The sequence below is a fragment of the Dendrobates tinctorius genome, unplaced genomic scaffold, assembly GCF_039654945.1.
Source record: "Dendrobates tinctorius isolate UK_male_01 unplaced genomic scaffold, ASM3965494v1 ptg000029l, whole genome shotgun sequence".
NCBI lineage: Eukaryota > Metazoa > Chordata > Amphibia > Anura > Dendrobatidae > Dendrobates > Dendrobates tinctorius.
This window is the reverse complement of record NW_027361697.1, coordinates 3,924,412-3,948,186: the sequence shown is the minus strand read 5'-3', so window position 1 is coordinate 3,948,186 and position 23,775 is coordinate 3,924,412. Positions and strand designations below refer to the sequence as shown.

Sequence of the window (23,775 nt, the reverse complement as noted above, 5' to 3'; positions counted from 1 at the left end):
CACTCTGGGACACTTATTGGGCCAATAAAGAATAACAGTGAAACTTGGCCTTGATGGAAGCCTGAAATATTCACCTTCCCCGCTCCTTCCTCCCCCTCCTTATATTTCCCTGTCTAGTATTGTATTGTTCGTCTTGTCATATTCCCTGTTTTCGTTGTATTAGTGGATATTAAGATATGTATACTGATTTCTGGTTTACAGTTATTGCTAACAAGCCTGTGAGACATATCTATACATTCATGTACTTTTTCTGTATCTGTTTAAAAATGTTAATAAAATACACAGTTAAAAAAAAAAAAAGAAAATCTGTTCCCGCATCCCAAAAACCTAAATGACAAAGCTGCCTTGCCATGCTATTACGCTCCCCTGATCACAAGCACCATTCAGTATACTAGGAAAGCAGGTGCTGGGTTACAGGAAACATCCCAACACCTGCAATCATCCAACCGTAGGAGTAAAATAATACACTATTTTACATAAATGGCCTTATAAAATGTATTTTACAAAGCATTTTTCCATATGGCTTTCCCCTCATCCTCTTCACTATAACATACGCTGGGCTCGGAGTGTACGGATCAGTGGCTGTTACTGGCCAACGGCAGGATAATGCAGCAATGGTAATCTTCTGCTTCTTGCACATTTACACTGCGGAGCGGCACGCTCCATCAGAAAATCACATGCAAATACTAGGCAGATTATGCCAAGTGCCATAGCGCGCACAGGGCACTTTGTGTTTTGGGCAAATTTGATTTTGAAAACTACTATTCATGAAATGAGTAATATATAAAGTACAGTAATCTGTGCAACCCATTGTGCTCAGCCGGGCACGCTGCACGAACCTGCCAACGGAGACTACAGCGCACATGTGAACGAAGCCTTACTCTTCCTGGAAACGTACGAGTACTATGACAACGAGGTGTTCTATTTCCCACAGTCGGAGTGTGTCCTTACACAACCTGACAGTCTCACGTGAAAGTGAGCGGCACTAGATAACCCCTTTAATATTGACTTATATTAAATATATTCCATTAAAAAGTGATCGGGGTAGATCTGCCCCCGAGACCCTGAAGCTCAGCACAACAAAGGGGTGCGTTGCAGCAGCTATGTCCCCTCCACCACAGCACCTAGTGCGATACATGGGGGGGGGGGGCAAATATTTTTCTCAATGGGTTGAAAATCTTGCAAAAATTCAATGTTTGATTGCATGGAATATCTTGAGATGGCATTTAAAAAGGCCATTAATGGTAGCATCAAGGCTGATGGTATACCACACATCCGTCATTACTCCGGGACAGTAAGAAAACCTGTGGGACATAGGCGCTGGGGCGGCGGGCATTTAACACACGAGTAGTGTTTGTTTTCTTATTTTATAACCTTTCTTGTAGCAAGTTTAATGTCTTTTACACTCTCGAACAAACCCTTTAAGCGGCATTCTGCGCCGTCAGTGTAATGGACGGAGGAGAGCAGTCATTATGGTCGTCAGCACTTCATGACATCCACTGACCGAGCACAAATGCTGTAAATAGCGCATGGATTCTGCTGAAGGAGCTGGGAGAGCAGCGGTGCCGAATTCCCGGGAGCTGCCCTCCAATATTACCCCCAAAGCTCACACTAAGAAAGGAGAACGGACATACTGATCTGACAACTACTGGTTATTGATGGTGACATGTAGGATGGTTCACGTACAGCGATGCACTGTCGACACAATACCGTGCACTCCTAGGCAGGCAAACATGTGAAATGCTGAAAATCAGATTTTCACTTTAAGAGTGGTCATTGGAGGATAGGCGTCCCCCAGAACAAAAAATGTCAATACAAGAAATAGTTAATATTAAATCATGGCCTCCAAGAATTGAGCAGCCGAACAGTATGAGTCGGTACGTGAAGTCCTTACCGTTGCATTAATAGGTAGCGGTGAACTTACCGGGTATAGAATGAGCCGGCGGAGCGGCTGCCCCGGGATCTTCGGAGAGTAAAAGCCATTTCAGGGCTCCGTCATGTCAGGATGGCCAGTGTAAAGCTAGTGCAGTGGTCAGCCAGCACACATGGTAATGCCAGAAAATGACTTTCACTTAATCTGCAGGAATCCGTCCCACGTGTTTAGCAGTCCGGAGGGGAAAAGAATCCAGCCCAGCTGTCAGAAAAGGCCGAACTGCAGCCCTCCCATATCTCTTACATACGTATTCCACAGCTATTTACTAGGCTATTTTGAAAACACAGACAACTACTGCCACTGTATATTGGCCCAAATAGACGTGTAATAAAAGGAGTTTCCCACCAGTAGAAGCCGTGCCATAACGATAATGCGCACCTGCCGGGAACTACAAGAACAGTCATCAGGTAGACTCACGTCTATCTGAGCATTTCCTGAGCCAACAGCAGAGTGGTGGTCTCCAAAGGACAAACTATACCCACCCAGACACACATCAAAGGCCTCTCACCCAGTGCGTTACCCAATACCTTGCTCCACACTGAGGAGGGGCAGAAATGCCGAAACATGCAGTCTACGAATGAAAGACTCTTTCTTTTTGAAGGAGACTGGTTTGGTAAAATGGCTCATTAAAGAGTTGGACGTTGACTTATAAGATTGAAACTTCCAATGAATTGTACCTAGGAGGGCAGCTTTCTTCCTCTCGGACGAGGAATCATTTGTATACCCTTTTCTTGGAAAAATAATTAATAATCTTGGTGGTCTCCGCAAAGAAAAAGAAGAGTAGCCTACAAGCAATCAAATATATTGTTCTAGAGAAAACAATTCATTCCAAAAGAACAATATATATTAGCGTTAATGCAAATCAATACACAGGACGCAATCTAGCGGTCATGTCAGTAATCTGTGATCGCTGAAGAACCGCCTCTTACCTGAAGGTGTCCGCAGCTCTGCTCTTGATTAGCCATCAAACAAGTAAATTAAAAGAAGAGCTGTGGATGCAGTCTGGTAGGAGGCTTCTCAGGGATCCCGTCCAGTAGTTACAGGTTATTAACGCAGCGTGTGTGCGGACGGTTGTGCTGCATGGGCTGTCAATCAAAGTGTTGGGGAGTGATTACAATGCTCTCACAGTGTAGTGAGTGGTGACTGCATCTCCAATGACTGGCAGCAAGCAGCTGCAATGATGATATAAGTTTATTTTCTCCCTGAAGCCGCTGCTCCGGTAAGGCAGGCACGGTTCTGACGCCAGTAACTTGCAGATTGACCCTATATCTACAGGTAAATAGTGTTTCCTAATATGACAGGTTCCCTTTAATGGTTTCAATAGCCAGGAAGTCATGCTCCATTTCCCCAGTGATGGCGCTGTAGAGGCATTAAAAACATGCTGCGTGCTTCTCCTGAAGATCTCAGCCGATCACTGGGGACCACAACCAAGTACGGTGGGGTGACTCTATCCCAGGGGAGGCTCAGGAACGTAGAAGAAACACTGGTGTACATTATTTAACTTCTCTAGCTTGGTTAGAATGGTTCTTACTACTAGACAAGAATTGGAGGAGGCCATGGTACGGATCCTGTGATGGAGCAAATGTTACTATAGGATACTGGAATTAAAAGCTTCCCTCCAAGTGACCATTTAGATACTTCTGGATGTGATTACTCCAGATTCCTGAAGCTCATGAAGATTACCAATAGGTAATACCATCTTTGAAATAAGTACATACCCCTCCATACAGGAAATGAACAGGGGCTATTGCGCCACCTACTGCAAGTAGCAATCTGATAAGTGGGTATCGGCCCTTTCAAGACATGTGAAATAAAGCCAAACCAGAATCTCCATTTGCAGACCGTCTGTTTCACCGTTTTTACCCTTCATCATAGCAATGTAAGAAATTGGTTGACTGGCCTTCGACAGGTGGAAACACCACCAAGCTTGCATTGGGAGACTTATAGTACATGCTCGATCTGAAATAATGCATGTCCTATAATAAGTCTCGGCGGTCCTCTTAGAAAAAGTGATGACATATCGCAAGGTTGGATCCCCCACCCATTCCAGAGAATAAAGGCGACATAGTGATGCATCCCATGACAGTTCCCCATCACAGCGGTGTACTTGGCCACTCAACTGTGCAGGGAATGGTAGACTGGTTAGAAAAAAAAAACCTGGGAGATGAGAACTACCCTATTAAAGGGGATGCATGATCAGATAATTATCTATTGCTTATATCAGGTTATTGTGGTAATTTAGATTTTTTCTTTGATTTTTTTCCATATAGAATTCAGCACTGAAAAAAAAAAAAAAAATTACAATGACTACTAGGACTATTTTAGACTCCTACTTCCTTTTCTGTAGCGATGACTTTTCAGCAGTCTCACTATCATCACAGGCAAGATTCCAAGGACAGAAAACATATACAAAGCGAATAACACAGGAACCACCAATCACAACAGGTGATCACAGATCACCTCCTCCCCCTGCCTTCACAATGGCTTTTGCACACCCTTATTAGTTGCATCAATACAATAGCCACGGTCTGAGCCTGGTCACTGCAGCTAATGTGCATGTGCATTTCCTGAAGTCTAAAATACCCCTTGTGGGCAATGTGAAAATTGCAGGATTTCTAATTTATTTATTTTTTTCAGATCACGATCCGTATTTAAGAAAAAAAAATCCAAACATTTCACATAAAAAGGATTTTAACAGTAGGCAATTTTCTGATGACACATTTCCTTTAAGCACCCTCACAAAAAGTGATTTGCAAAGGCCTCTGGGAGCTCGATTCAATAAGTCAGACGTTACGAGCTGACAGGCATCGCCGTATAGAAGTCAAATTACTTTGAGAAGATGAATGGGAATATGAGCTAACACATTCATGCCAGAGACTTCATGCCAAAACTGGAGCTGTAAAGGGAACATTAACTTTAGAGAATAGTCAAGGAGATACAATTGCTACTAAGCATGAATACACAAGGAACAATGAAGCCCGGATTATGAATGCATCGCACAGTTGTGTTAAGAAAGGAAACATTTGCGGAATTTGACGAACAGAAAAGCTGGGGGCAAGCTACCAAGAGCAAGACGTTCAGCGAGCCCTGGAGGGGGGGGGGGAGAAGTTCTGCAACAAAGGGCGAGAAACAGCGTCTCGCTGGTGGGAATATATTCCAAGAGGAAACTTTCACTGCACCTTTGTGCTTGGGCTCCATGGGCTTGGGGAAAATATACATGTAACCTACCTATGGCAAGATCTTCATAGTAATTAGTGACCAATCACTGGATCTATTGACCATTGAATTCCAACAACTGGATCATCCCCAGATCACTGCACCGGATAGTAAAACACCTCTGTGTCTATGGTCACTCCCAAATATTTGTTATATCAGTACCAACAGGAGAAATCCATTTTACAATACAAAGGGAACCTGTTAGCAGGTTTTTACAGCATGATGCAGGGGCTGAGACCCTGATTCCGGTGATGTGTCACTTAGTCTACTGGGTAAAGCAGTTGTGATACAATCACAGTTTTTTATAACCCCGCAGACATCACTAATTGTACCCCGTTTATTGACAGAAATGCGCCAAAGGAAAGCCAGTGTTGGGATCGTGGCTGGACCAGGAGGTACGAGACACCTAGTCCTGTAGTGATCATCTCCTGCTGATAAGACACTGATTGTATTGAAACAGCAAAACACACCCCAGTAAGGGACACATCACTAGAATCAGGCTCTCAGCCCCTACATCGTGGTGCTCTTAAACTACATAGCAAAAACCTGGTGAAAGATTTCTCTGAAAAGATGAATCTTCAAGGCGACCCTCCAGTTCACAATAAATGCATAATGCTCAATTAAAAAACTCAGTGCCCCCATTTCCAGTACGATTGGTCTGATTGTCAGTCTCCATTTTCTGCCAACTTCTCACATTTATTGTGCTTTAGTAGTCCAAGACACTTCCCCCTCCTCAGGTTACTGCACAAATGTTGAGAATTTTAGGGACCCATTAATTATTTTGCAGGTTATTACAACCAACCATTATAATACGCACATTGGGCATCGCCGATCCTCTTCCGATCCTCTTCTCTAACTCTGTGTGTCGCTCATGTTGCAATTAACAAACTGTACTGCAAAATACATGGAGAGATTCCCTAAGTGACCAATCAGTAGAAGAAATGATCCCAGGACGAACGCTTCACACCTAAGGAAAATGACTTTTTTAAGTACAGCGATACGTTATCATATTATCTCAGTAATATATAAACTGTGGGACCGGTAATGTGTGATTGACTAACGCATGACTTTGAGTAATAGGGTATAATTAGTGGACACTGGCTCCCAGTTCCATGCACACCTTTAAGCAAACATCAATTAAGTACTTAAAGGGGTATTCCACTTAAGGTACATTTTTAACTTTTGTGTAGATCTGACAATAGGGACTCAAACAATCCCAAGTACTGGGCATCCCTGTCCCTCATGTACCTCCATCTACCGAAAGAAGTTTAATGGAGTGGGCAGGTTGCACATGCACACTGGTGAGCATGCATTGTGCTGTGGTGGTGGATGGCGCCATTGGTTGCACCTGCATAGGCCCGACAACAAGGACCGGCACAGGCCCAACGACTAGGGCCCGCACAGGCCCAACGACTAGGGCCCGCACAGGCCCAACGACTAGGGCCCGCACAGGCCCAACGACTAGGGCCCGCACAGGCCCAACGACTAGGGCCCGCACAGGCCCAACGACTAGGGCCCGCACAGGCCCAACGACTAGGGCCCGCACAGGCCCAACGACTAGGGCCCGCACAGGCCCAACGACTAGGGCCCGCACAGGCCCAACGACTAGGGCCCGCACAGGCCCAACGACTAGGGCCCGCACAGGCACAACGACTAGGGCCCGCACAGGCACAACGACTAGGGCCCGCACAGGCACAACGACTAGGGCCCGCACAGGCACAACGATTAGGGCCCGCACAGGCACAACGATTAGGGCCCGCACAGGCACAACAATTAGGGCCCGCACAGGCACAACAATAGGGACCTATCCAGGAGATAAGAGCCAATTTATGTAACCTGGAACCGGCACAGCTACGAGACCTTGGAATAAGTGGTTAGGGATGAAAAAAGGAAGTAGGTAACAAGTAACTGGTTCCCAGCAGGAGCAAAGATATTTCTAATATGAGCGAGGGAGAAGCCATTTCCCCGCTTTATAGCTATAACTTATTATGTGACTGGTATACAGTCCCAGGTCCAAAGAGGATGCTCTCCACAAAGCAAAATCACCATTACAACCTACCTCTGTACATATAATCATCATATTTCTGTCTTTAATTCTTTCTGTTCAGTGGTCAGTGTGAACATGCGCTTACATGCTGTATGCACACAAGTTTATATGCCAGTTCATACCTTTAGGTGTTTTTCAGTCTGTTAACATCACGTGCATATAAAGGTGTGACCTGCCTTTCCTTTGAGCTGGGCATTATATGGATGTGGTCTCCCTCGGCTGTGCATCCACTAGTTGGGCTCAGTCCCTCTCAGCCCTTATCCACATGCACGTCACTTGACAAACGGTAAGGTTTTTAATATTAGGGTTAGGACTGTCCCAATTACGGTCACCGTGGAGTGGTGGGATGGCTTTCGCATTGTTTTTTAATTAAAAAACGTTAACTAAATACCATATATTATTTTCATGCACTATGCTGTTTATGCATTTACTGCCGGGTATTTAATTATTATACTTCTCTCTTTTGATTTCACAGTCAGCAAAGAATGCTGGGAGGTTTCAGCTCTGAAGCCTGCAGATGAAAATGCAGCCCTGACCTAAGACACAGGCTGTAAATCTGGATCAATACCAAGTCAATTACTGTATTTTTACGATTCTATTATTGTCCTACATCTATTAAAACAAGTAGACAAGTTGGAAAAAAAAAAAAAAAGAGTGCAAGAGACGACAATATTGTCTTCTGACACAGACCGGGAACCCACCGGGTCAGATTCAGCCCAATTAGTCAGCTAATTGCTGCAATAAACCCACCTTCGTCCTGTGAAGACGTTATAAATCTCCTCCGCTATATTTTACATGTAGACATCGTCCCTTGGGATGCTCGTCACAAGTATTTTATATCCAGGGCACAACGCTGCAAATTAATAAGGCTCTGGCCGCTTCTCTGCGCCCCAGATTTATGGCGCTATACATCACTCAGCAATGGGAGACGAGAGTTCTGGGTCGCACGAGTACGCCGCAGCAGTACGCCAGGGCTGCACAAAATTGCCAAACACATCATCCAAATTGGCGCAGCCAATCTTACCTGTCACTGTCCGCCGGCCGCAGGGATGGGAGGCGGAAGCTTGTGTTTCTGTCCAGCTTTGACTGACTCTTTGTCCTCTTTATTGAGCCTTTTAGACGCTTGCTGAAGAAGCCCTGCGGGGAGAAAGCGGGAGGTGATGAGAGCCGAACACATCTGCAGATGGAAATAGGTGCTGTCCTCAATGTCAGATCTGTTAGATAGAGGAGGCCTCGGCATATCAGTAGAAGACCTCACTCAGACATCCATGTTTTTGGGACCTAAGTGGTAATGTTTCTCCTTGTGGATGCCAATCCTGACATGTGAGGAGACTTGTAAGCCATGCAATGCTCCTCTGAGAAATTAAATATGCAAACTGACTATTCAGAGAGGAAAAAAACTTGAACTCTAGCGCCACCTATAGGAAGTAGCAATTCTAAAAGTCAATATCGATCCTTTAACGAGCCATGACACATGACTTTGGATAAAAGTCAAACCAGAATCTCAATTTGCAGACACGTGTTTCAGAGTTGTACCCTTCATCAGTGCAAAGTATGAGACTTGATTTGGCTATTCGTGTTTTTCACATGCCCATTATAGGGGCAACACCCTATAATGGGCATGTGAAACAACCATTTTGATATGTGGGGCTGTTCACATGTCCGGGTTCTTTTGCGGATCAAGGGACCACAAAAAAAAAAAATTCCCAAAAAAACAAAAACGAGACATGTCCGTTTTTGATCCGACAGATCTAGCTCGCTAATGCAATGGGTCTGTGAAAAAAATGGATAACCTACTGATGCCATCTGTGATTCATCCAGGTGCTGCATTTTTTATGGTTTAATGGATTAATAGCAGCTTCAATTTTAAAAATAAATTTTTTTTTTTAAACAAAATGAAGTTTCGAAAAAAAATTATGAAAAAATAAACAAAAAAAGAATGGACGTGTGAATGAGGTCCTACTTGTCGATGATAACCGTGATAATAATGCTAAGTACAGTTCTGAGTACAAACCTGGTCAGAAGGGAGAAAGTAGTTAAAGGTCTTCTTTTTATTACATGTAATGGTCAGAAGGGAGCGCAAAGAAGGGAGAAAGTAGTTAAAGGTTTTCTTTTTACTACATGTAATGTAATATTACATGTAATAAAAAGAAGACCTTTAACTACTTTCTCCCTTCTTTGCGCTCTCTTCTGACCATTACATGTAATAAAAAGAAGACCTTTAACTACTTTCTCACTTCTTTGCGCTCCCTTCTGACCGGGTTTGTACTCAGAACTGCCATTTTTTCCTCTCTCTCGAGGTGCCCGGCTGGAGCAGCATTTTTCTAAACCGCGCACGGCTGGCGCTCCATTGTTTGACCGTCCCTACACTATCTGAATAATGCTAAGTACAGCAGCATCCTACCATGTAGTGGAGACTTGCAACGTTACACATCCTGAGCCTCCTGCTTCATAAAGCTAATAAGGCAGTCTGCACATCGTATCTGTGCCCTAAACCAACAAGAACAAGTGGCGCACCATTCACCCGACAGAGCCCACAAGAGTGCCCAAGTCTATATCGTCATACCGTATAGGAAAGTGCTGTTGGCTACGCTATTCTATCCAGAAGGCGATCTCACAAAAAAATGCAAAATGGAAGATATGAATGCTGTGTACATAGGACCTGAGATAGAATAGGAGAAGGGGTGTACTTTTGCAAAAAAAAATCAGTACTTGTGTAATACTGGAGGACCACCCTTAGGGGCGCTGTAATGGCTTCCATTAGTATTTGTCACTGAACATCTTTGACTTCTCCAGCAGACCAAGATAACTCCGAGACGGCTCCATAAAACATTAAATTACTTTTTCACACAAGGGGATAAGTCAAAGACTAATATTTCCAGGTGTTTTGTACCAGACAAAGGGATAAATGCTCCGTAACAATCAGGATGCTGTCACATTGAATGGAGCTGAATACGTCCCCTGGAAATTAGGAAACCTGCCCTAAACAGAAACGTTCCAGCGATGCCGCGGGGACAGATCTCATAAGACGAGTCGCCTGGAACCACAGTAAATGATTCATTATTGCATTAAGAGACCTTTCTGCTTGTAGCTGCCCGCACTTACAGCCGCCATGTAAGAAGCCACTGGGCTGCACATTCAAAGATGGAAAATCACCCGAAAATGATAACGACCCCTTGAGAATGCCTTGTGCCCCCGCACTACCGGATGATGATCAGGGCAAACCCCACGATCAATGAGAAATTCTATTCGCTGACAACATGCCGAGGAAATCCAATTACAGCAAATAAGAAGAACTGAAAAGTTTTCCAACTTGATAAGAAACTATTTATAAGAGTTATTATAGATACAGTTAGAGAACTTTCACAAATCTGATCTAAGGTAGAGGGGAGAACCAGAATAAGTATATAGAAGTTCCGCTGAAATTAACAGACCTTCTGTGTCAGGCCATGAAATTAGTGAAGTATTTAGAAGCCTTTCCTAGAACTACGTAATGGTCCCTTAAACCAAAAGCAGATTAAAAAATATTATAAGCATGATCTTACTGCCTTTATCTTCCAAAAGAAGTTAAAACTGCTTTTGCTGCACATACAAGTCTAAAATGCCCATAGACTGTCACAATTCTCATGCTAACTTGCCATCTACGCTTTTTACATGGTTGCCCCTTTTCATTAACCTTCTTCCAGCACTATAGGTACTGGAACTTCCTTACCCTCCCTACTCAGCCATGAACTGAAAGCCGCCTTGGTTATGACTATTTAGTATTACAGACAGGAGAGCAAGACCGGCCACACTTCCTGAATCCATCTCGACTGAGTCAGAAGGGAGGTGCCTAGCGGCTGGCACTTTGAACATTATTTGGAGTTGAAAACATTGCTTTAAAGGGAATCTGTCACCCCATTTTTTGACTGTGAGATGCGGCCACCGCCATCAGGGGCTTATCTACAGCATTCTGTAATGCTGTAGATAAGCCCCCGATGTAACCTGAAAGAAAAAGGAGTTAGATTATACTCACCCAGGTACGGTCCGGGTCCGATGGGTGTCGCCGTCCTGTCCGGCGCCTCCCATTTTCTAAAGGTGACGTCCTCTTCTTTGCTGCCTGTCGTGGCTCCGGTGCAGGCGCACTGCTCTGCCCTGTTGAGGGCAGAGCAGAGTCCTGGAGTGCACAGGCGCCGGGAGAGGTCCGGCGTCTGCACACTGCAGTGTTCTGCTCTGCCCTGCCCTCAACAGGGCAGAGCAGTGCGCCTGCGCCGGAGCCACAACAGGCAGCAAAGAAGAGTACGTCACCGTTAGAAGATGGGAGGTGCTGGACCGCAACACCCATCGGACCAAGACCGGACCACCACCCGGTGAGTATAATATAACTCGTTTTTCTTCTCTTTCATGTTACATCGGGGGCTTATCTACAGCATTACAGAATGCTGTAGATAAGCCCCGGATGGCGGTGCCGGCAAATCATAGTAAAAAATGGGGTGCCAGATTCCCTTTAAAGGTAAGTTGCCATCAGAAAAAGCTTTTTTTTTTTTTTTTTTTTAGACCTATACTTCCTGTTCTTTCAGGAAGAGTTTTCAGCAGGCTCCTTATCAGCAGAGGCAGGATTGCAATATCAGGCGATCTGATAACACAGAACTCAGCAATCATAATAGAAGATTACGCCCCCTCATTTCACAATGACCTCTGCACGTGCGGCTGCATGTCTCCCGGCTGTTTGTGGATTACTTGTTTGTTACCTCTTTGTTAGGCAATCCCCGAATGTTTTGCATCTGTTCAACAGAAGCGGGGACTCAAACATATTTTTCGAGCATGCCAAAGACTCTCGGATAACACCTTATCCGAGCACGTTCACTCATCACTAAAAATAACAAATATGGTAACTATAATTAAAATATTCTAAGCAAATACCTAAATACTTTAGATGAGCAGATCACAATGTTCCATCTAGGGAGGTAATCGATATAGCATTAAAATTCCCACCGTCCTGTTACACAGAGTGCACCGGTACAGGATATCTGCAGGTCACAGCATCAGCGTTCCTACTAACCATACTCACACCAACCAAGGGTATGTTCACATGTAGGCTCGGACTGGCCCGCAGGAGAAGAGGAGAATCCTCCGGTGGGCCCCATGCAGAAATGGTCTCTCCAATCCACCTACATGAGAAGTAGTTGGCCCAATACATTTGTTTCAGTACGTTCACACAAGGGCATCATCTCAACATTCATGTAACAAACTATCCCGTCTATTGTTACATAGAAAAATAGGTACATTTGTGAATGAGGGCAATGTGAAATTTGCATGTAGCTGAACGGTGGGGCCACCATAGTCACTGCTCCCGGTGGGCCCTTGGAATACCAGTCTGGCACTGTTCACATGTGGCATTTTTTATTGCAGTGTATTTGATATGCAAAATATGCAGTGTATCACACTACCAGTATAATCAATGAGATTTCTGACGTTTCGTGCACATGCTGCCTTTTTTTATTCGGAGTCTACTTTTGAGCCCTGCTGCATTTTTTTTTTTTTGCCAAGACGCGGCATGTCAATTCTTACAAAGTCTTTGCAATACATGAAAAATTCACCCAAAAACATGTTTATTGCATGCAGGCTTTTTTTTCTGACACCACTCTGGTTTTTGGTACAAAAAAAAAAAAAAAACAGTTGAAAACACGCAACGTGCGAACATACCCTAAGATTCTAGAATGGGCTCCTGTCAGTGTAACATGGTGGCAGCTAGATTAATTCTTTAGCGATTACCTCTCTAGACAAAACAATTGTGGCTTTGCTAATTAACAGTATTTAGGAATTTAGAACAACATTTTTCTTTAGTTATATATTTTTTTCTATTCCCAAAGAACCCCTTTAATTTTAGCGCAGAAGATATTCGGGTACAGCTGGTGCGCGGCTCGAGTCCCGCTTATTAAACCTTATGTTGCGTTACTCCTGCTAATAGCCAATTACTCGGCCACATACCTAAAACTCATCTCACTTGGTTTACAAATTATCATCAAGTTGGTTGTCGCTCTTTATATAAATCACCCCGACCAAGTCTCTGTGAATAAAACCCGCGATTGGGTCCTGTAATTAGACAATCAATGTTAATAAGCCAGAGATAAACCTCTAACGACGCTCCGGGCGTTCTGCGCAACAAGGCTCCGATCGGCTCCCATAAGCAATTTCATGCACAATATGTCTGTGTGTTCAGCCGTCATAACAGACATGTAAAAAAAAAATGGAAATATTTGGAGATTTCATGAGGACCATTTGCTGCTGACCCAGTGAAGTAGAAACCGTGGTTTTCATCAAGTCATTAAACATATGCTTAGAACGATAGATTATATACTGTAGATGAGAAGAAACCTCATAGACATCTCCAAAGTCTTAACTCATGGATTTCAGGATCCTGCCCGATATATGAACCTACACTAATTCATAGAAATATATTGGCTGAATGCGATCTCATGGCTTTGACCAGCTTGTGCTACATAGTCAACAAAGAAAAACAAAACACACTTGTTACCATTTTACATGGTCACAGTAATTTCAAGAAGAATTTCAAAAATTAATAGAGCATCCAAATGTTTATAAAAACACTTTGCAATATGTCTCATTAGGTCGATATGCTTTTTTCTATGCCACCATGTCTCCCCCTACCTCCTAAATTCATCCCTTGAGCTCAAAAACGGCAGAAAATCCATTTGGTTTAAAAGAGGACAGACTAGCAGGATAAGAAACAGGAGGAGAAAGTCTTAGTTACTCACCGGTTAACGGTATTTTTCGGAGTCCATGACAGCACCACCTGAGAGAGGGGATCCACCCCTTAGGAACAGGAAACCTACAGATGCAAAAGGGTGGCACCTCTCCCACGCATCAGTTGGATTACAGAGCACAAGAGGACTTCCAAGGTTAATGCATGATTTATGTACAGTATTCTTTACAATTATAAACTTTTACCACCAGTGAGCATATACAAGAAATAGACGTGCACACCCCAAACTATAAGGGAGGGAATATACGGATGCTGTCATGGACTCCGAAAAATACCGTTAACCGGTGAGTAACTAAGACTTTATTCGGTCGTCCATGACAGCACCACCTGAGAGATTTACAGAGAGTAATATCAGCTTTAGGGAGGGACTACAGCCTGCAGCACCCTTATACCAAAAGAGAGGTCTGTGGAAGCACCCAGGTCTAGCCTATAATGACTATAAAAGGTGCTCGGAGAGGACCAAGTAGCCGCCTTACAAATCTGGTCAATGGAGACTTCTGATCTTTCGGCCCATGAGGTTGCCATGGCTCTGGTGGAATGCGCCCTCAGCTTCCCGGGTGGCGACCTGCCCTTTGAGGTGTATGCTATTGAAATCGCCTCTCTAATCCATCTGGCTAGTGTATTGTTTGATGCTCTACAACCTTTCCTGGGGCCTTGATGAGAGATAAATAGGGCATTATCTTTCTTCCAGGGATCGGTGACTGTCAGATATTCTATGAGGCCTCTCCTGACATCCAGGGTGTGTAGTTTCTTTTCCTTCTCGTTAGTTGGATTAGGGAGGAAGGATGGAAGCACTATTTCCTGTGTCCTATGGAAACTAGACACTACCTTCGGCAAGTACGCTGGGTCAGGTCTAAGTATTACCCTATCCTCTTTGAACTGTAAATAAGGAGGACACCTAGATAAAGCCTGGATATCGCTTATTCTGCGGGCTGATGCTAGAGCTACCAGGAAGGCTACCTTGAGGGACAGGTTTTTTAGGGAAGCCGACGAGATAGGTTCGAATGGGGTCTCTGTCATAGCAGTGAGGACTAGGTTTAAGTCCCACGGCATGAACCTATCCTTCATTATTGGCCTGGATCTACCTGCCGCCTTAATGAACCTGCTTACCCAATAATTACCAGCGATGTTACAGCTAAACAGAGCCCCCAAGGCTGACACTTGTACTTTAAGGGTACTGGTAGAGAGCCCCATGTCCAGACCTTTTTGTAGGAACTCTAATATCTGCATTATAGGCGCTGAATCCCCAGCGACTACTCCTGAGTTTTAAAGGAATTTCTTCCAAATTCTGACATAAATTTTTGTGGTAATGATTTTCCTACTCTTAAGTAGGGTGTTAACTAGGTCTGCGGAGAAGCCCTTCTCTTCTAATAATGACCGTTCAAACTCCACGCCGTCAGATGAAGGCCAGCTACCTGAGGATGGAAGACTGGGCCCTGGGACAGGAGATCCGGGATGTCCGGCAGAACCCAAGGATCGGATACCGACATGGTCCTGAGGCATGAGAACCATGCTCTCCTGGGCCAAAATGGAGCGATGACTATAACCCTTGCTCTGTCTTTCCTGATTTTCCTCATCACCAGGGGTAGAAGAGATAGGGGAGGGAAGGCGTAGGCTAGTTTGAAGTCCCACTTTATCAGGAAGGCATCTACCGCCAGAGGATTCTCTCTGGGATTTAGGGAGCAGAATTGTTTCAATTGCCTGTTGTCTCTGGTGGCGAAGAGGTCTACCTCTGGATATCCCCACTTTTGAACAATCAGATTGAATATGGAGGAGTTGAGGGACCATTCCCCCTGCTTTAGCTGATTGCGGCTTAAAAAGTCTGCCGTGATGTTGTCTCTTCCTTTTATATGCAACGCTGTTAAAGATAGAAAGTATTGTTCTGCTAGATGGAACAACCGCTCTGCTACAATCATCAGGGGTCTGGAACGGGTCCCGCCTTGGTGATTGATATATGCCACGGTGACCTGATTGTCGGAGAACACCCGCACGTGATGGCCCTGTAGATACACAAGGAGCTTTTTAGCCGCCTGTTCTACCGCTGTCAATTCTTTTAGGTTAGATGACATTCCTAACTGATCATGTTGCCATTGGTCCTGGACTAATATTTCACCCATATGAGCTCCCCAACCGTAAGGACTAGCATCCGTGGTGACTATGCGGGTTACGTTATACTCCCAGGGCACCCCTTTAGACAAGTTATCCTTGTCTAACCACCACTCTAGGGACTCCCTTGTGTTACGGGACAAGGTTAGCTGACCCTCCAAGTAACCCCCAAGGACCTTTTGATGTAATAAGACCTCGCTCTGTAGTTTCCTTGCATGAAACTGGGCCCACTGGACTGCCGGGATACAGGCCGAAAGAGAGCCTAGAAGGGACATGGCTTTCCTGAGGGACATGGTGGGGTTATTGGAGGCGTTCAGGATCTGATAACGGAGGCGAACAAGCTTCTCCGGGGGGCAGACGGCATTCCTGTTTTTCAGAATCCAGGGTTAGGCCCAAGAATTGTTGGACTTTCATTGGTTGCAACCGAGACTTTTTGACGTTCAGCAACCATCCTAACCGTTCTAGGGCGGACATTGCCTTTTGTAGCTGTTGTGAACAATGATTCGCCGTTTTACCTACAATAAGAAAATCGTCCAGGTAGGGGATCACCAGAATGTTCGATTCACGTAGATGGGCCATGACCTCCGCTATTACTTTAGTAAATACTCGGGGAGCGACTGCCACTCCAAAAGGGAGGGCCGCATATTGGAAATGTCGAATTGACCCATCCAACTGAACCGCCACTCTGAGGAACCGCTGATGGCCTGCATGGATGGGTATATGGTAGTATGCGTCTTTCAGATCTAACACCACCATAAAGCAGTTTTGGAACAGCAATTTTATTGCAGATTTAATTGTATCCATTTTAAAAGGACGTATGACCAAAAACTTGTTGAGGGCCTTAAGGTTTATTATTGTCCTAAAGGAGCTGTCTGGTTTGCGGACCAGGAACAGAGGGGAGTAGAATCCCTTCCCCCATTCTGTCTCTGGAACCTCTATCAGGACTTTTTTGGCGCACAGGTCATGAACCTCGGCCTCCAGGGCAGCTTGCTCTGAAGCAGACGACCTGAGTGGGGTGATTTTAAATTGATCAAGGGGAACCCTAGAAAACTCTAGTCGTAGTCCCACGGCTATTATCCCCAATATCCAGCTGCTATTAGAGATCAGAGACCAGGATGGGTAGAAGGCAGCTAGTCTCCCTCCTACCGGGGTAACTAGTCATTGGGGCGGCTTTTTCGTATCCCGAGCTGGACCTTCCTGGCGCCCCCCTCCAAACATGAATCCTGTACCTTTCCTTTTTTTCTCCTCCCATCTGCCCTGATCTCTGGACGGCCTTCTCCGGAAAAAACCTTTTCTGGTAAAAGGACGTCTGTACGAGGGGTTCGGGAGACTGGGAAATTTCTTTTTATCATCTCCAGCTTTCTCTAACAATTCGTCCAAGACAGGGCCGAATAGGTACTCCCCCTCGCAGGGAATGGAACAGAGACGGGACCGGGCTTGAATATCTCCTGGCCAACATTTTAACCAGAGCGCTCTTCGCGCTGCATTAGATAGACCCGCATTCTGAATGATCGGCAAACTTTTCCGAATAGATGATCTTGAGGCTCCGTCTTTTAGCTCGGAATCCAGCTGATCTAGCCAGACCATCATAGATCTGGCTGTACAGGTGGCAGCTACCGCTGGTCTTAACGCGCCTGCTGACATCTCCCATGTCCCTTTAAGAAAAGAATCCGCTTTTTTATCTAGCGGATCTTTCAAGGAGGCCATATCGTCAAATGGTATGGCAGATTTTTTAGATGCTTTGGCTACTGCTGCATCTAGTTTCGGGGCTTTATCCCATCTGTTTACTACCGGGTTATCAAAGGGGTATCTCCGCTTAAAGGCTGGTGGCATGGAGCCCCTTTTTTCCGGTCTCTTCCATTCTCTGTCAATTAGGTTTTGAACCTTATCGTTTAATGGAAAGGCTCTGCGTTTTTTGGGGTCTAGACCCCCGAACATTATGTCCTGTGCTGAGAGTTCCTGTTTTTTGTCCGCTACCCCCATGGTGGACCGTATTGCTTTCACTAATCTGTCCATCTGGTCTAAGGGGAAGCAGAACCGGCTAGAGTCTTCATCCGAGGAAGACGAGGAGGAGGCCGAGGAGTCCGAGGAATTGTCACCTTTCCTAGGGGCGACTGAGGTCTCCGAGCCTGAACCACTAGCCTCTCTTCTCCTAGAAGGTTCTCTTTGAGGTAAGACTTTCATTTCTGCCCTGATCATCTCTCTCAGGTTCGAAGTGAAGTCAGGTGTCTCTTCCGCTACCTGCATAAACGGGGGAGAGTATAAGGGCCTGACAATCTACCCCTGGACTCCCTGTCTTTAATAACCCCTACCGTTTGCCGAATGCATGGTTGGCATAATTTTTTAGGGTGGCCATCTGGCAGGGGGGAACTACAGAGGGCACATTCCCTGTGCTTCTGTTTTCCCGTAGCCTTCTTCCCCTGAAAAAAAACAAAAAACATAAGGGAACACTGCATCAGGGTACATTCACGGAGATCTCTTACCCATGCAGATGAAGCAGGTACCGGATCACGGAGGGAGGCAGGGGGGTCCTTTCTGGAGGAACTTTCGGGGCTCTGGTCGCTAGTTCGTCTCTGTTTTTTCTGCTGGCCACTCGCAAGCGGTTTTGTCGTGGCCTGTTTTTGCGGGCGCTCCTGCGCCTCGTCCTGCCGGTCCAAGGGGGCTTTCGTTGAATCCATTGCTGGGGCCTTCAGAAGCACCCCAGCGGCATCCCCATCTGCCTTATATGGCCTCCTGGTGTCCGGGTCAGCAGGTATCCTGCCATAGCACCACCCACCCGGCTTTCCGCACTCCCTCCCCCATGCTCCGGCCCCCTCGCCTTATCCGGGTCGCCGCGCGACCCCCGGACGGGCATGCACCCGCGGCGCGCGCCGGAGGCCGGCCGGCACCCGACTTCCGGTATCGGCGCTATCGCTCCGCCCCCTTCCGCCGCGTCACTTCCGCCGCTCATCAGAGCCCTGCGGGAGCGCGCGCGAAGGAGCCGCGCAACGCCTCCTGGCCGGAATGCCCCACTGCGCACGCCGCCATGAGCCCGCCAGGGGCCAGCACTGACCGGGAGGACCGGGCCTGGGGAAGCGCAGCCGGGGCATACGTACCAGGTGCTGGCGTTTTTTGGAGACGGCATACACCGGACCCCTGCTCCACCTGCTCCGTCCACTGCCGTGGTGACCTACCCGGCCCCACCGTGGCGCTTCCAGGGACCCCGCACTGACCGAGGTAGGAGACCCCCTCGCTACCTGGGTCGGTCAGCCGGCCTGGGTACTCAACGACGACTCCATGACGGACGATCTGTAGAGAGTCCTGTCCTCTAGGAACAGGAAACCAACTGATGCGTGGGAGAGGTGCCACCCTTTTGTATCTGTAGGTTTCCTGTTCCTAAGGGGTGGATCCCCTCTCTCAGGTGGTGCTGTCATGGACGACCGAATAAATAGTATGATAAAGAAATCATGTGTCTCCTTTCTTATATCCACCTCTGAGCTGGATTCAAAGCTACAATGCTCAGTACTTCTGTATAATATCCTTCATGCTCCGCTTCTGCTTCTGTTTTTGGGTTACAAAGAGACAACTGAAAATGAATTTTCATGTCTCCATGTACTTTGTATGGAGAAAATATCAGCACCTAGTTTCTACTCACTAGTTCAGAGAGAATTGAAAATTGAAAAAAGGATGTGGAGGGGAAAAAGTGGCGAAATCTGTCATTTATAGTATAAATAGTACGTGGCCCGCTCTTATACAGTATTTCACCTTGCTGAACTGAAAAAAAAAAAAAAACTTTTTGAGAAGTCTTTAAATAGTTTTATATTACTAAATTATTTTTTATTCAAGCTTCTACTATTCTACTAAAAAATTGTGATCTCTTCCATTAACAAGCAGGGCAGACTGAAAACACAAATGGAACCTAATTTCCCTCTCATCTATTTGCAAATCATGGGGGAGATATTTTAAGAATGTCGGGCCAGTTATTTTGGGAGGGGAAGAGCAACACTCGTTTTTGCACAAAACTTTTTTTTTTTTTTTTTTTTACGGTTTATAAAGTTATCACCAATTTTCTAAAAAGCAGGTAGGGATTAGCTGGAGGTAGCCCAATAGCGGCCCAACAGAATTACTATAAGGCTAGTGACTGCATTTGTGTGCTCACTGTTGGTTACATAGGTTTTGAAAGTAGGTATCAAAAAAATAAAAAATAAAACAAAAAAACAAACAAACCCCTAAACACTAAGCTCACCAATGCAGTTAGCACAAAATTTAAACCAGAAATTTCCAAATTACAGCGGAAAACTATGAAGGCTATAAGCAGCCATTTTAATTAGTGGTGCACGAATGACCAAAGATGTGGCAAGTTTATTAGAAGGCATACTTAATGGGAATCTGTCAGCAGGTTATTGCTATGTAATCTGAGAGCAGCATGATGTATAGGGGAAGAGACCCTGATCCCAGCAATGTGTCACTTACTGGGCTGTTTCAATAAAACTAGTGTTTTATCAGCAGGAGTCTATCACTAGATGACTACATGTCTTGTGCCTCTTAGTCCAACCACGCCCCCACCACTGATTGGCTGCAGTCTGTACACTGTACATTGACAGAAGGCTGACAATCAGTGGTGTGGGTGGGGTTATATAGGGTTCAGCATTATAAGCTCTGCTAGATCGGCAGCAGGGAAAACGCTAATTGTATCAAGACGGTAGCACTCACTCAAATAAGTGACACATTGCTGGAATCAGGGTCTCTGCCTCTACATCATGCTGCTGTCAGATTACATAGCAAAAACCTGCTGACATTTTCCCTTTAATAAATGTGGCACTTGTTATTCCAACAGACTTTCATAAGTCATTAGTGTTAGTATTTTTCCCTCTTCTGTGTTTACAGTGGTCCATAATCTGCGTCCCGTTTGAAGAATATAGATTGCCATAAACCAGTACCGGATTGTCGCGCAGGTGAAGCAGAGTCACGCTTCATTTTGGGTCGCTTGAGTTTACTCATTACTGCAGAGAATTAATATTGCAGGTTGCTGTAAGCCGCCTCATCTGTGGTCTCCAACGGCTGGGAAACCACAACTCCCAGCATGTACGGACAGCCACAAAACTTACCTCCAAGATAGGAAACCGAGCCCGTGCTGAAAGACCAGAAATGACCTGGACTACGATGCTACATTACTGGAAGCAGCAGCCTCCCAAGACTGATGGTAAAGCCAATCAGTTACGGCATATAATCGGGATATCCCAGCATAGAAGATATTCCTTATTATATTAAAGGAATATTGATCCAAGAAGGCGGGAACGCGTCTGGAGGAAGGTGCGTCTTAATGCACGGTGGCACTGGGGCAGGATAATTTCATCATCATAATGCAGAGTTGGGAATCACTGATTATAAGTCAGTAATGTGAAACCAGGCGAGAAGGAGAGAGAAAGCCTGCCGAGAAGAGCACCGTCTATATGGCTCCATCATTTCCTCTACGGAGAAGATTGTGGGTCCATCAGAATCTGACGCAGGGGACGGAAGAGGGGTTGGGGGCCAAGTTCTACATGCAATTCTTTGCAACTGAGCTGTCCATTAAAAAAGTGGGTCCAGAGTGAAGACTACAACCTATATTACTTTAACAAGTCTTAAAGGGGTGGACCATAGTTAGAAAAAAAAATTGCATGACTGTCTTCTTCCAAAAACCGCATCATCCCTTTTCACAGGTTGCAGATCTGCTCTACTGAAGCAGATGCAGACAGAGGTGGGGCTGTTTTTTGGAAGAAGGGAGTTATGTTTTTCTAATCTTAGACAACCCCTTTAAAAAAGGAAAGGGGTATCACTAACCATTAATTAGGGGATATCTGCTAGATATGGGATTAAATGGTGCACCCATGGTCCCTTTAGGAATGAAGGAGTGGTGACGCAAGTGCGCTGCCATAATAAAACAGTGGGACTGATGAAGGTGGCCAAGTACAATGTGTGGCTATCTGATTCAATGGCGCGGCTCCATTCATCCCTTCTCGCATCTGGGACCGCAATCCAAGGGGTTTTCTCATAATATAAAATTAGGAGTCTATTACATTTGGAGATAAAAGCCCGAAGCGTGTATTACACTGATAAAATATTCAGAATTACAGTCAGGTATAAACCAGCAATAATTCACTTGCTTGTTGCTGACCGATTTTTAGACCGACCCAAAAATTATCGTTTTTTGCAGAGCATTCAGTCGTGTAAGAAGCCATATGCTGGTCGATAGTAATGGAAATAGCATACGGAGGAAAGCCACAAACATGAAAAGAACTCACACAATTATTGACTGATTGTCCCTTAAGGTACCGTCACACATAGCGACTCACCAGCGATCCCGACAACGATATCAATGATATCAACGTGTCAGGATCGCTTGCGAGTCGCTATGTGTGACGGGGCCCTAAGGCTATGTTCACACAGAGTTTTTCAATTCTTAAGGAAATAATTTATGGACCTCCATACGCTGCTTGACAAAATACAGAATCCCACTTACGGTGAAAGATTAATCATTTATTCCCAACGCGTTTCGAAGTAAGGACTTCTTCCTCAGGGGATGACAAACATGACCTTCTTTTATGTGCACACCGAGTCTTTTTGCTGAGTTTTAGGAGTAGAAACTGAGAAGTTTTTAGGCGGTTTTCAGATCTTGAGAGTTTCCGCTCCAAAAACTCAGCAAAAAGACTCAGTGTGCACATGGCCTAAGTGGAAATTGAATGGGAAATGTTTCCTGAAAAGTTTTGAAAGAATTCTTTTCCCAAAACTTTTCTTTACAACCTTGTGATTGTTAGTGCAAAGTTTGGAGAAAATTCCTTCAGGGCTCACTTAAAAAAAAAAAAAAAAAAAAAAAAAAAAAGCAACATGAACTTTTCTTTCTTCCACCAAATGTTTTTCAAAGCCTCTTACAAAAAAGTTCTCCTATGATCGTTAAAGGGTGCTTCCCATCGAAATGAAAAGGTCAAATTTTTTTTTTATAGGTTTTGGGGGATTATTTTGGAAAGGGTCCATTTAAAGAAAATGGTCTAAAAAAGCAGCACTCAGTGTGAACATAGCCTTTGTAGGGAATAAACGCAGGGATTCCGTATGTGAGAGGTTAACTAGGCAAATCTAAAAAGCATACAGATGAAGAAGCTCTACATATATTCTAATTTTACAATCTGTTCACTGTCCATACGGATGATGGTTATGTGGAGGGAAGCAAATGTTAAATGGAACCTGTCAGAAGGTTTTTGCTATTTAATATGGGATCAGCATGATGTAGGGGCTGAGACCCTAATGCCAGCAATGTGTCACTTACTGGGCTGTGTGCTGTAGTTTCAATACAATCAGTCTTTTATCGGCAGGAGATTATCACTGTAGGACTAGGTGTCATGTGCCAGGCAGTCCAGCTAATCTGTGTAATCCTGCTCCCCATCACTGATTGGCAGCTTGCTAACAACATATACAGGAAGCTGCCAGTCAGTTGTGTGGGCGGGGTTATAACCAGCTCAGCATTCTGAGCATCTCTACATCTACAGTAGAAATGGCTGGGATTTTAATCAAAACTGCACCAAGCAGCCCCATAAGTGACACATCGCTGGAATCAGGGTTTCAGCCCCTATATCATGCTCGTTTCAAAGTCTATAGCAAAAGCCCATAGCCAAGGGTGTGTGCATGCAAATTATAAAATGCTGCCCCCTACTGCATAGAAAATGAGTGTTAAAAAAAAGAACAGCAGGATCC

The 23,775-nt window shown here is 45.0% G+C and overlaps 1 protein-coding gene across 6 annotated transcripts in view; it reads right to left on the bottom strand.

The window, feature by feature from the left end:
- Positions 1 to 23,775, bottom strand: part of RASAL2 (RAS protein activator like 2) — a 284,068-nt gene that overhangs the window by 49,310 nt on the left and 210,983 nt on the right. For all 6 annotated transcript variants that reach the window (XM_073571305.1, XM_073571302.1, XM_073571304.1 and 3 more), the window contains one exon: positions 8,221 to 8,333. In XM_073571305.1, the coding sequence (XP_073427406.1) occupies positions 8,221 to 8,333 (113 nt within the window). The remainder of the gene's footprint in view (positions 1 to 8,220; positions 8,334 to 23,775) is intronic.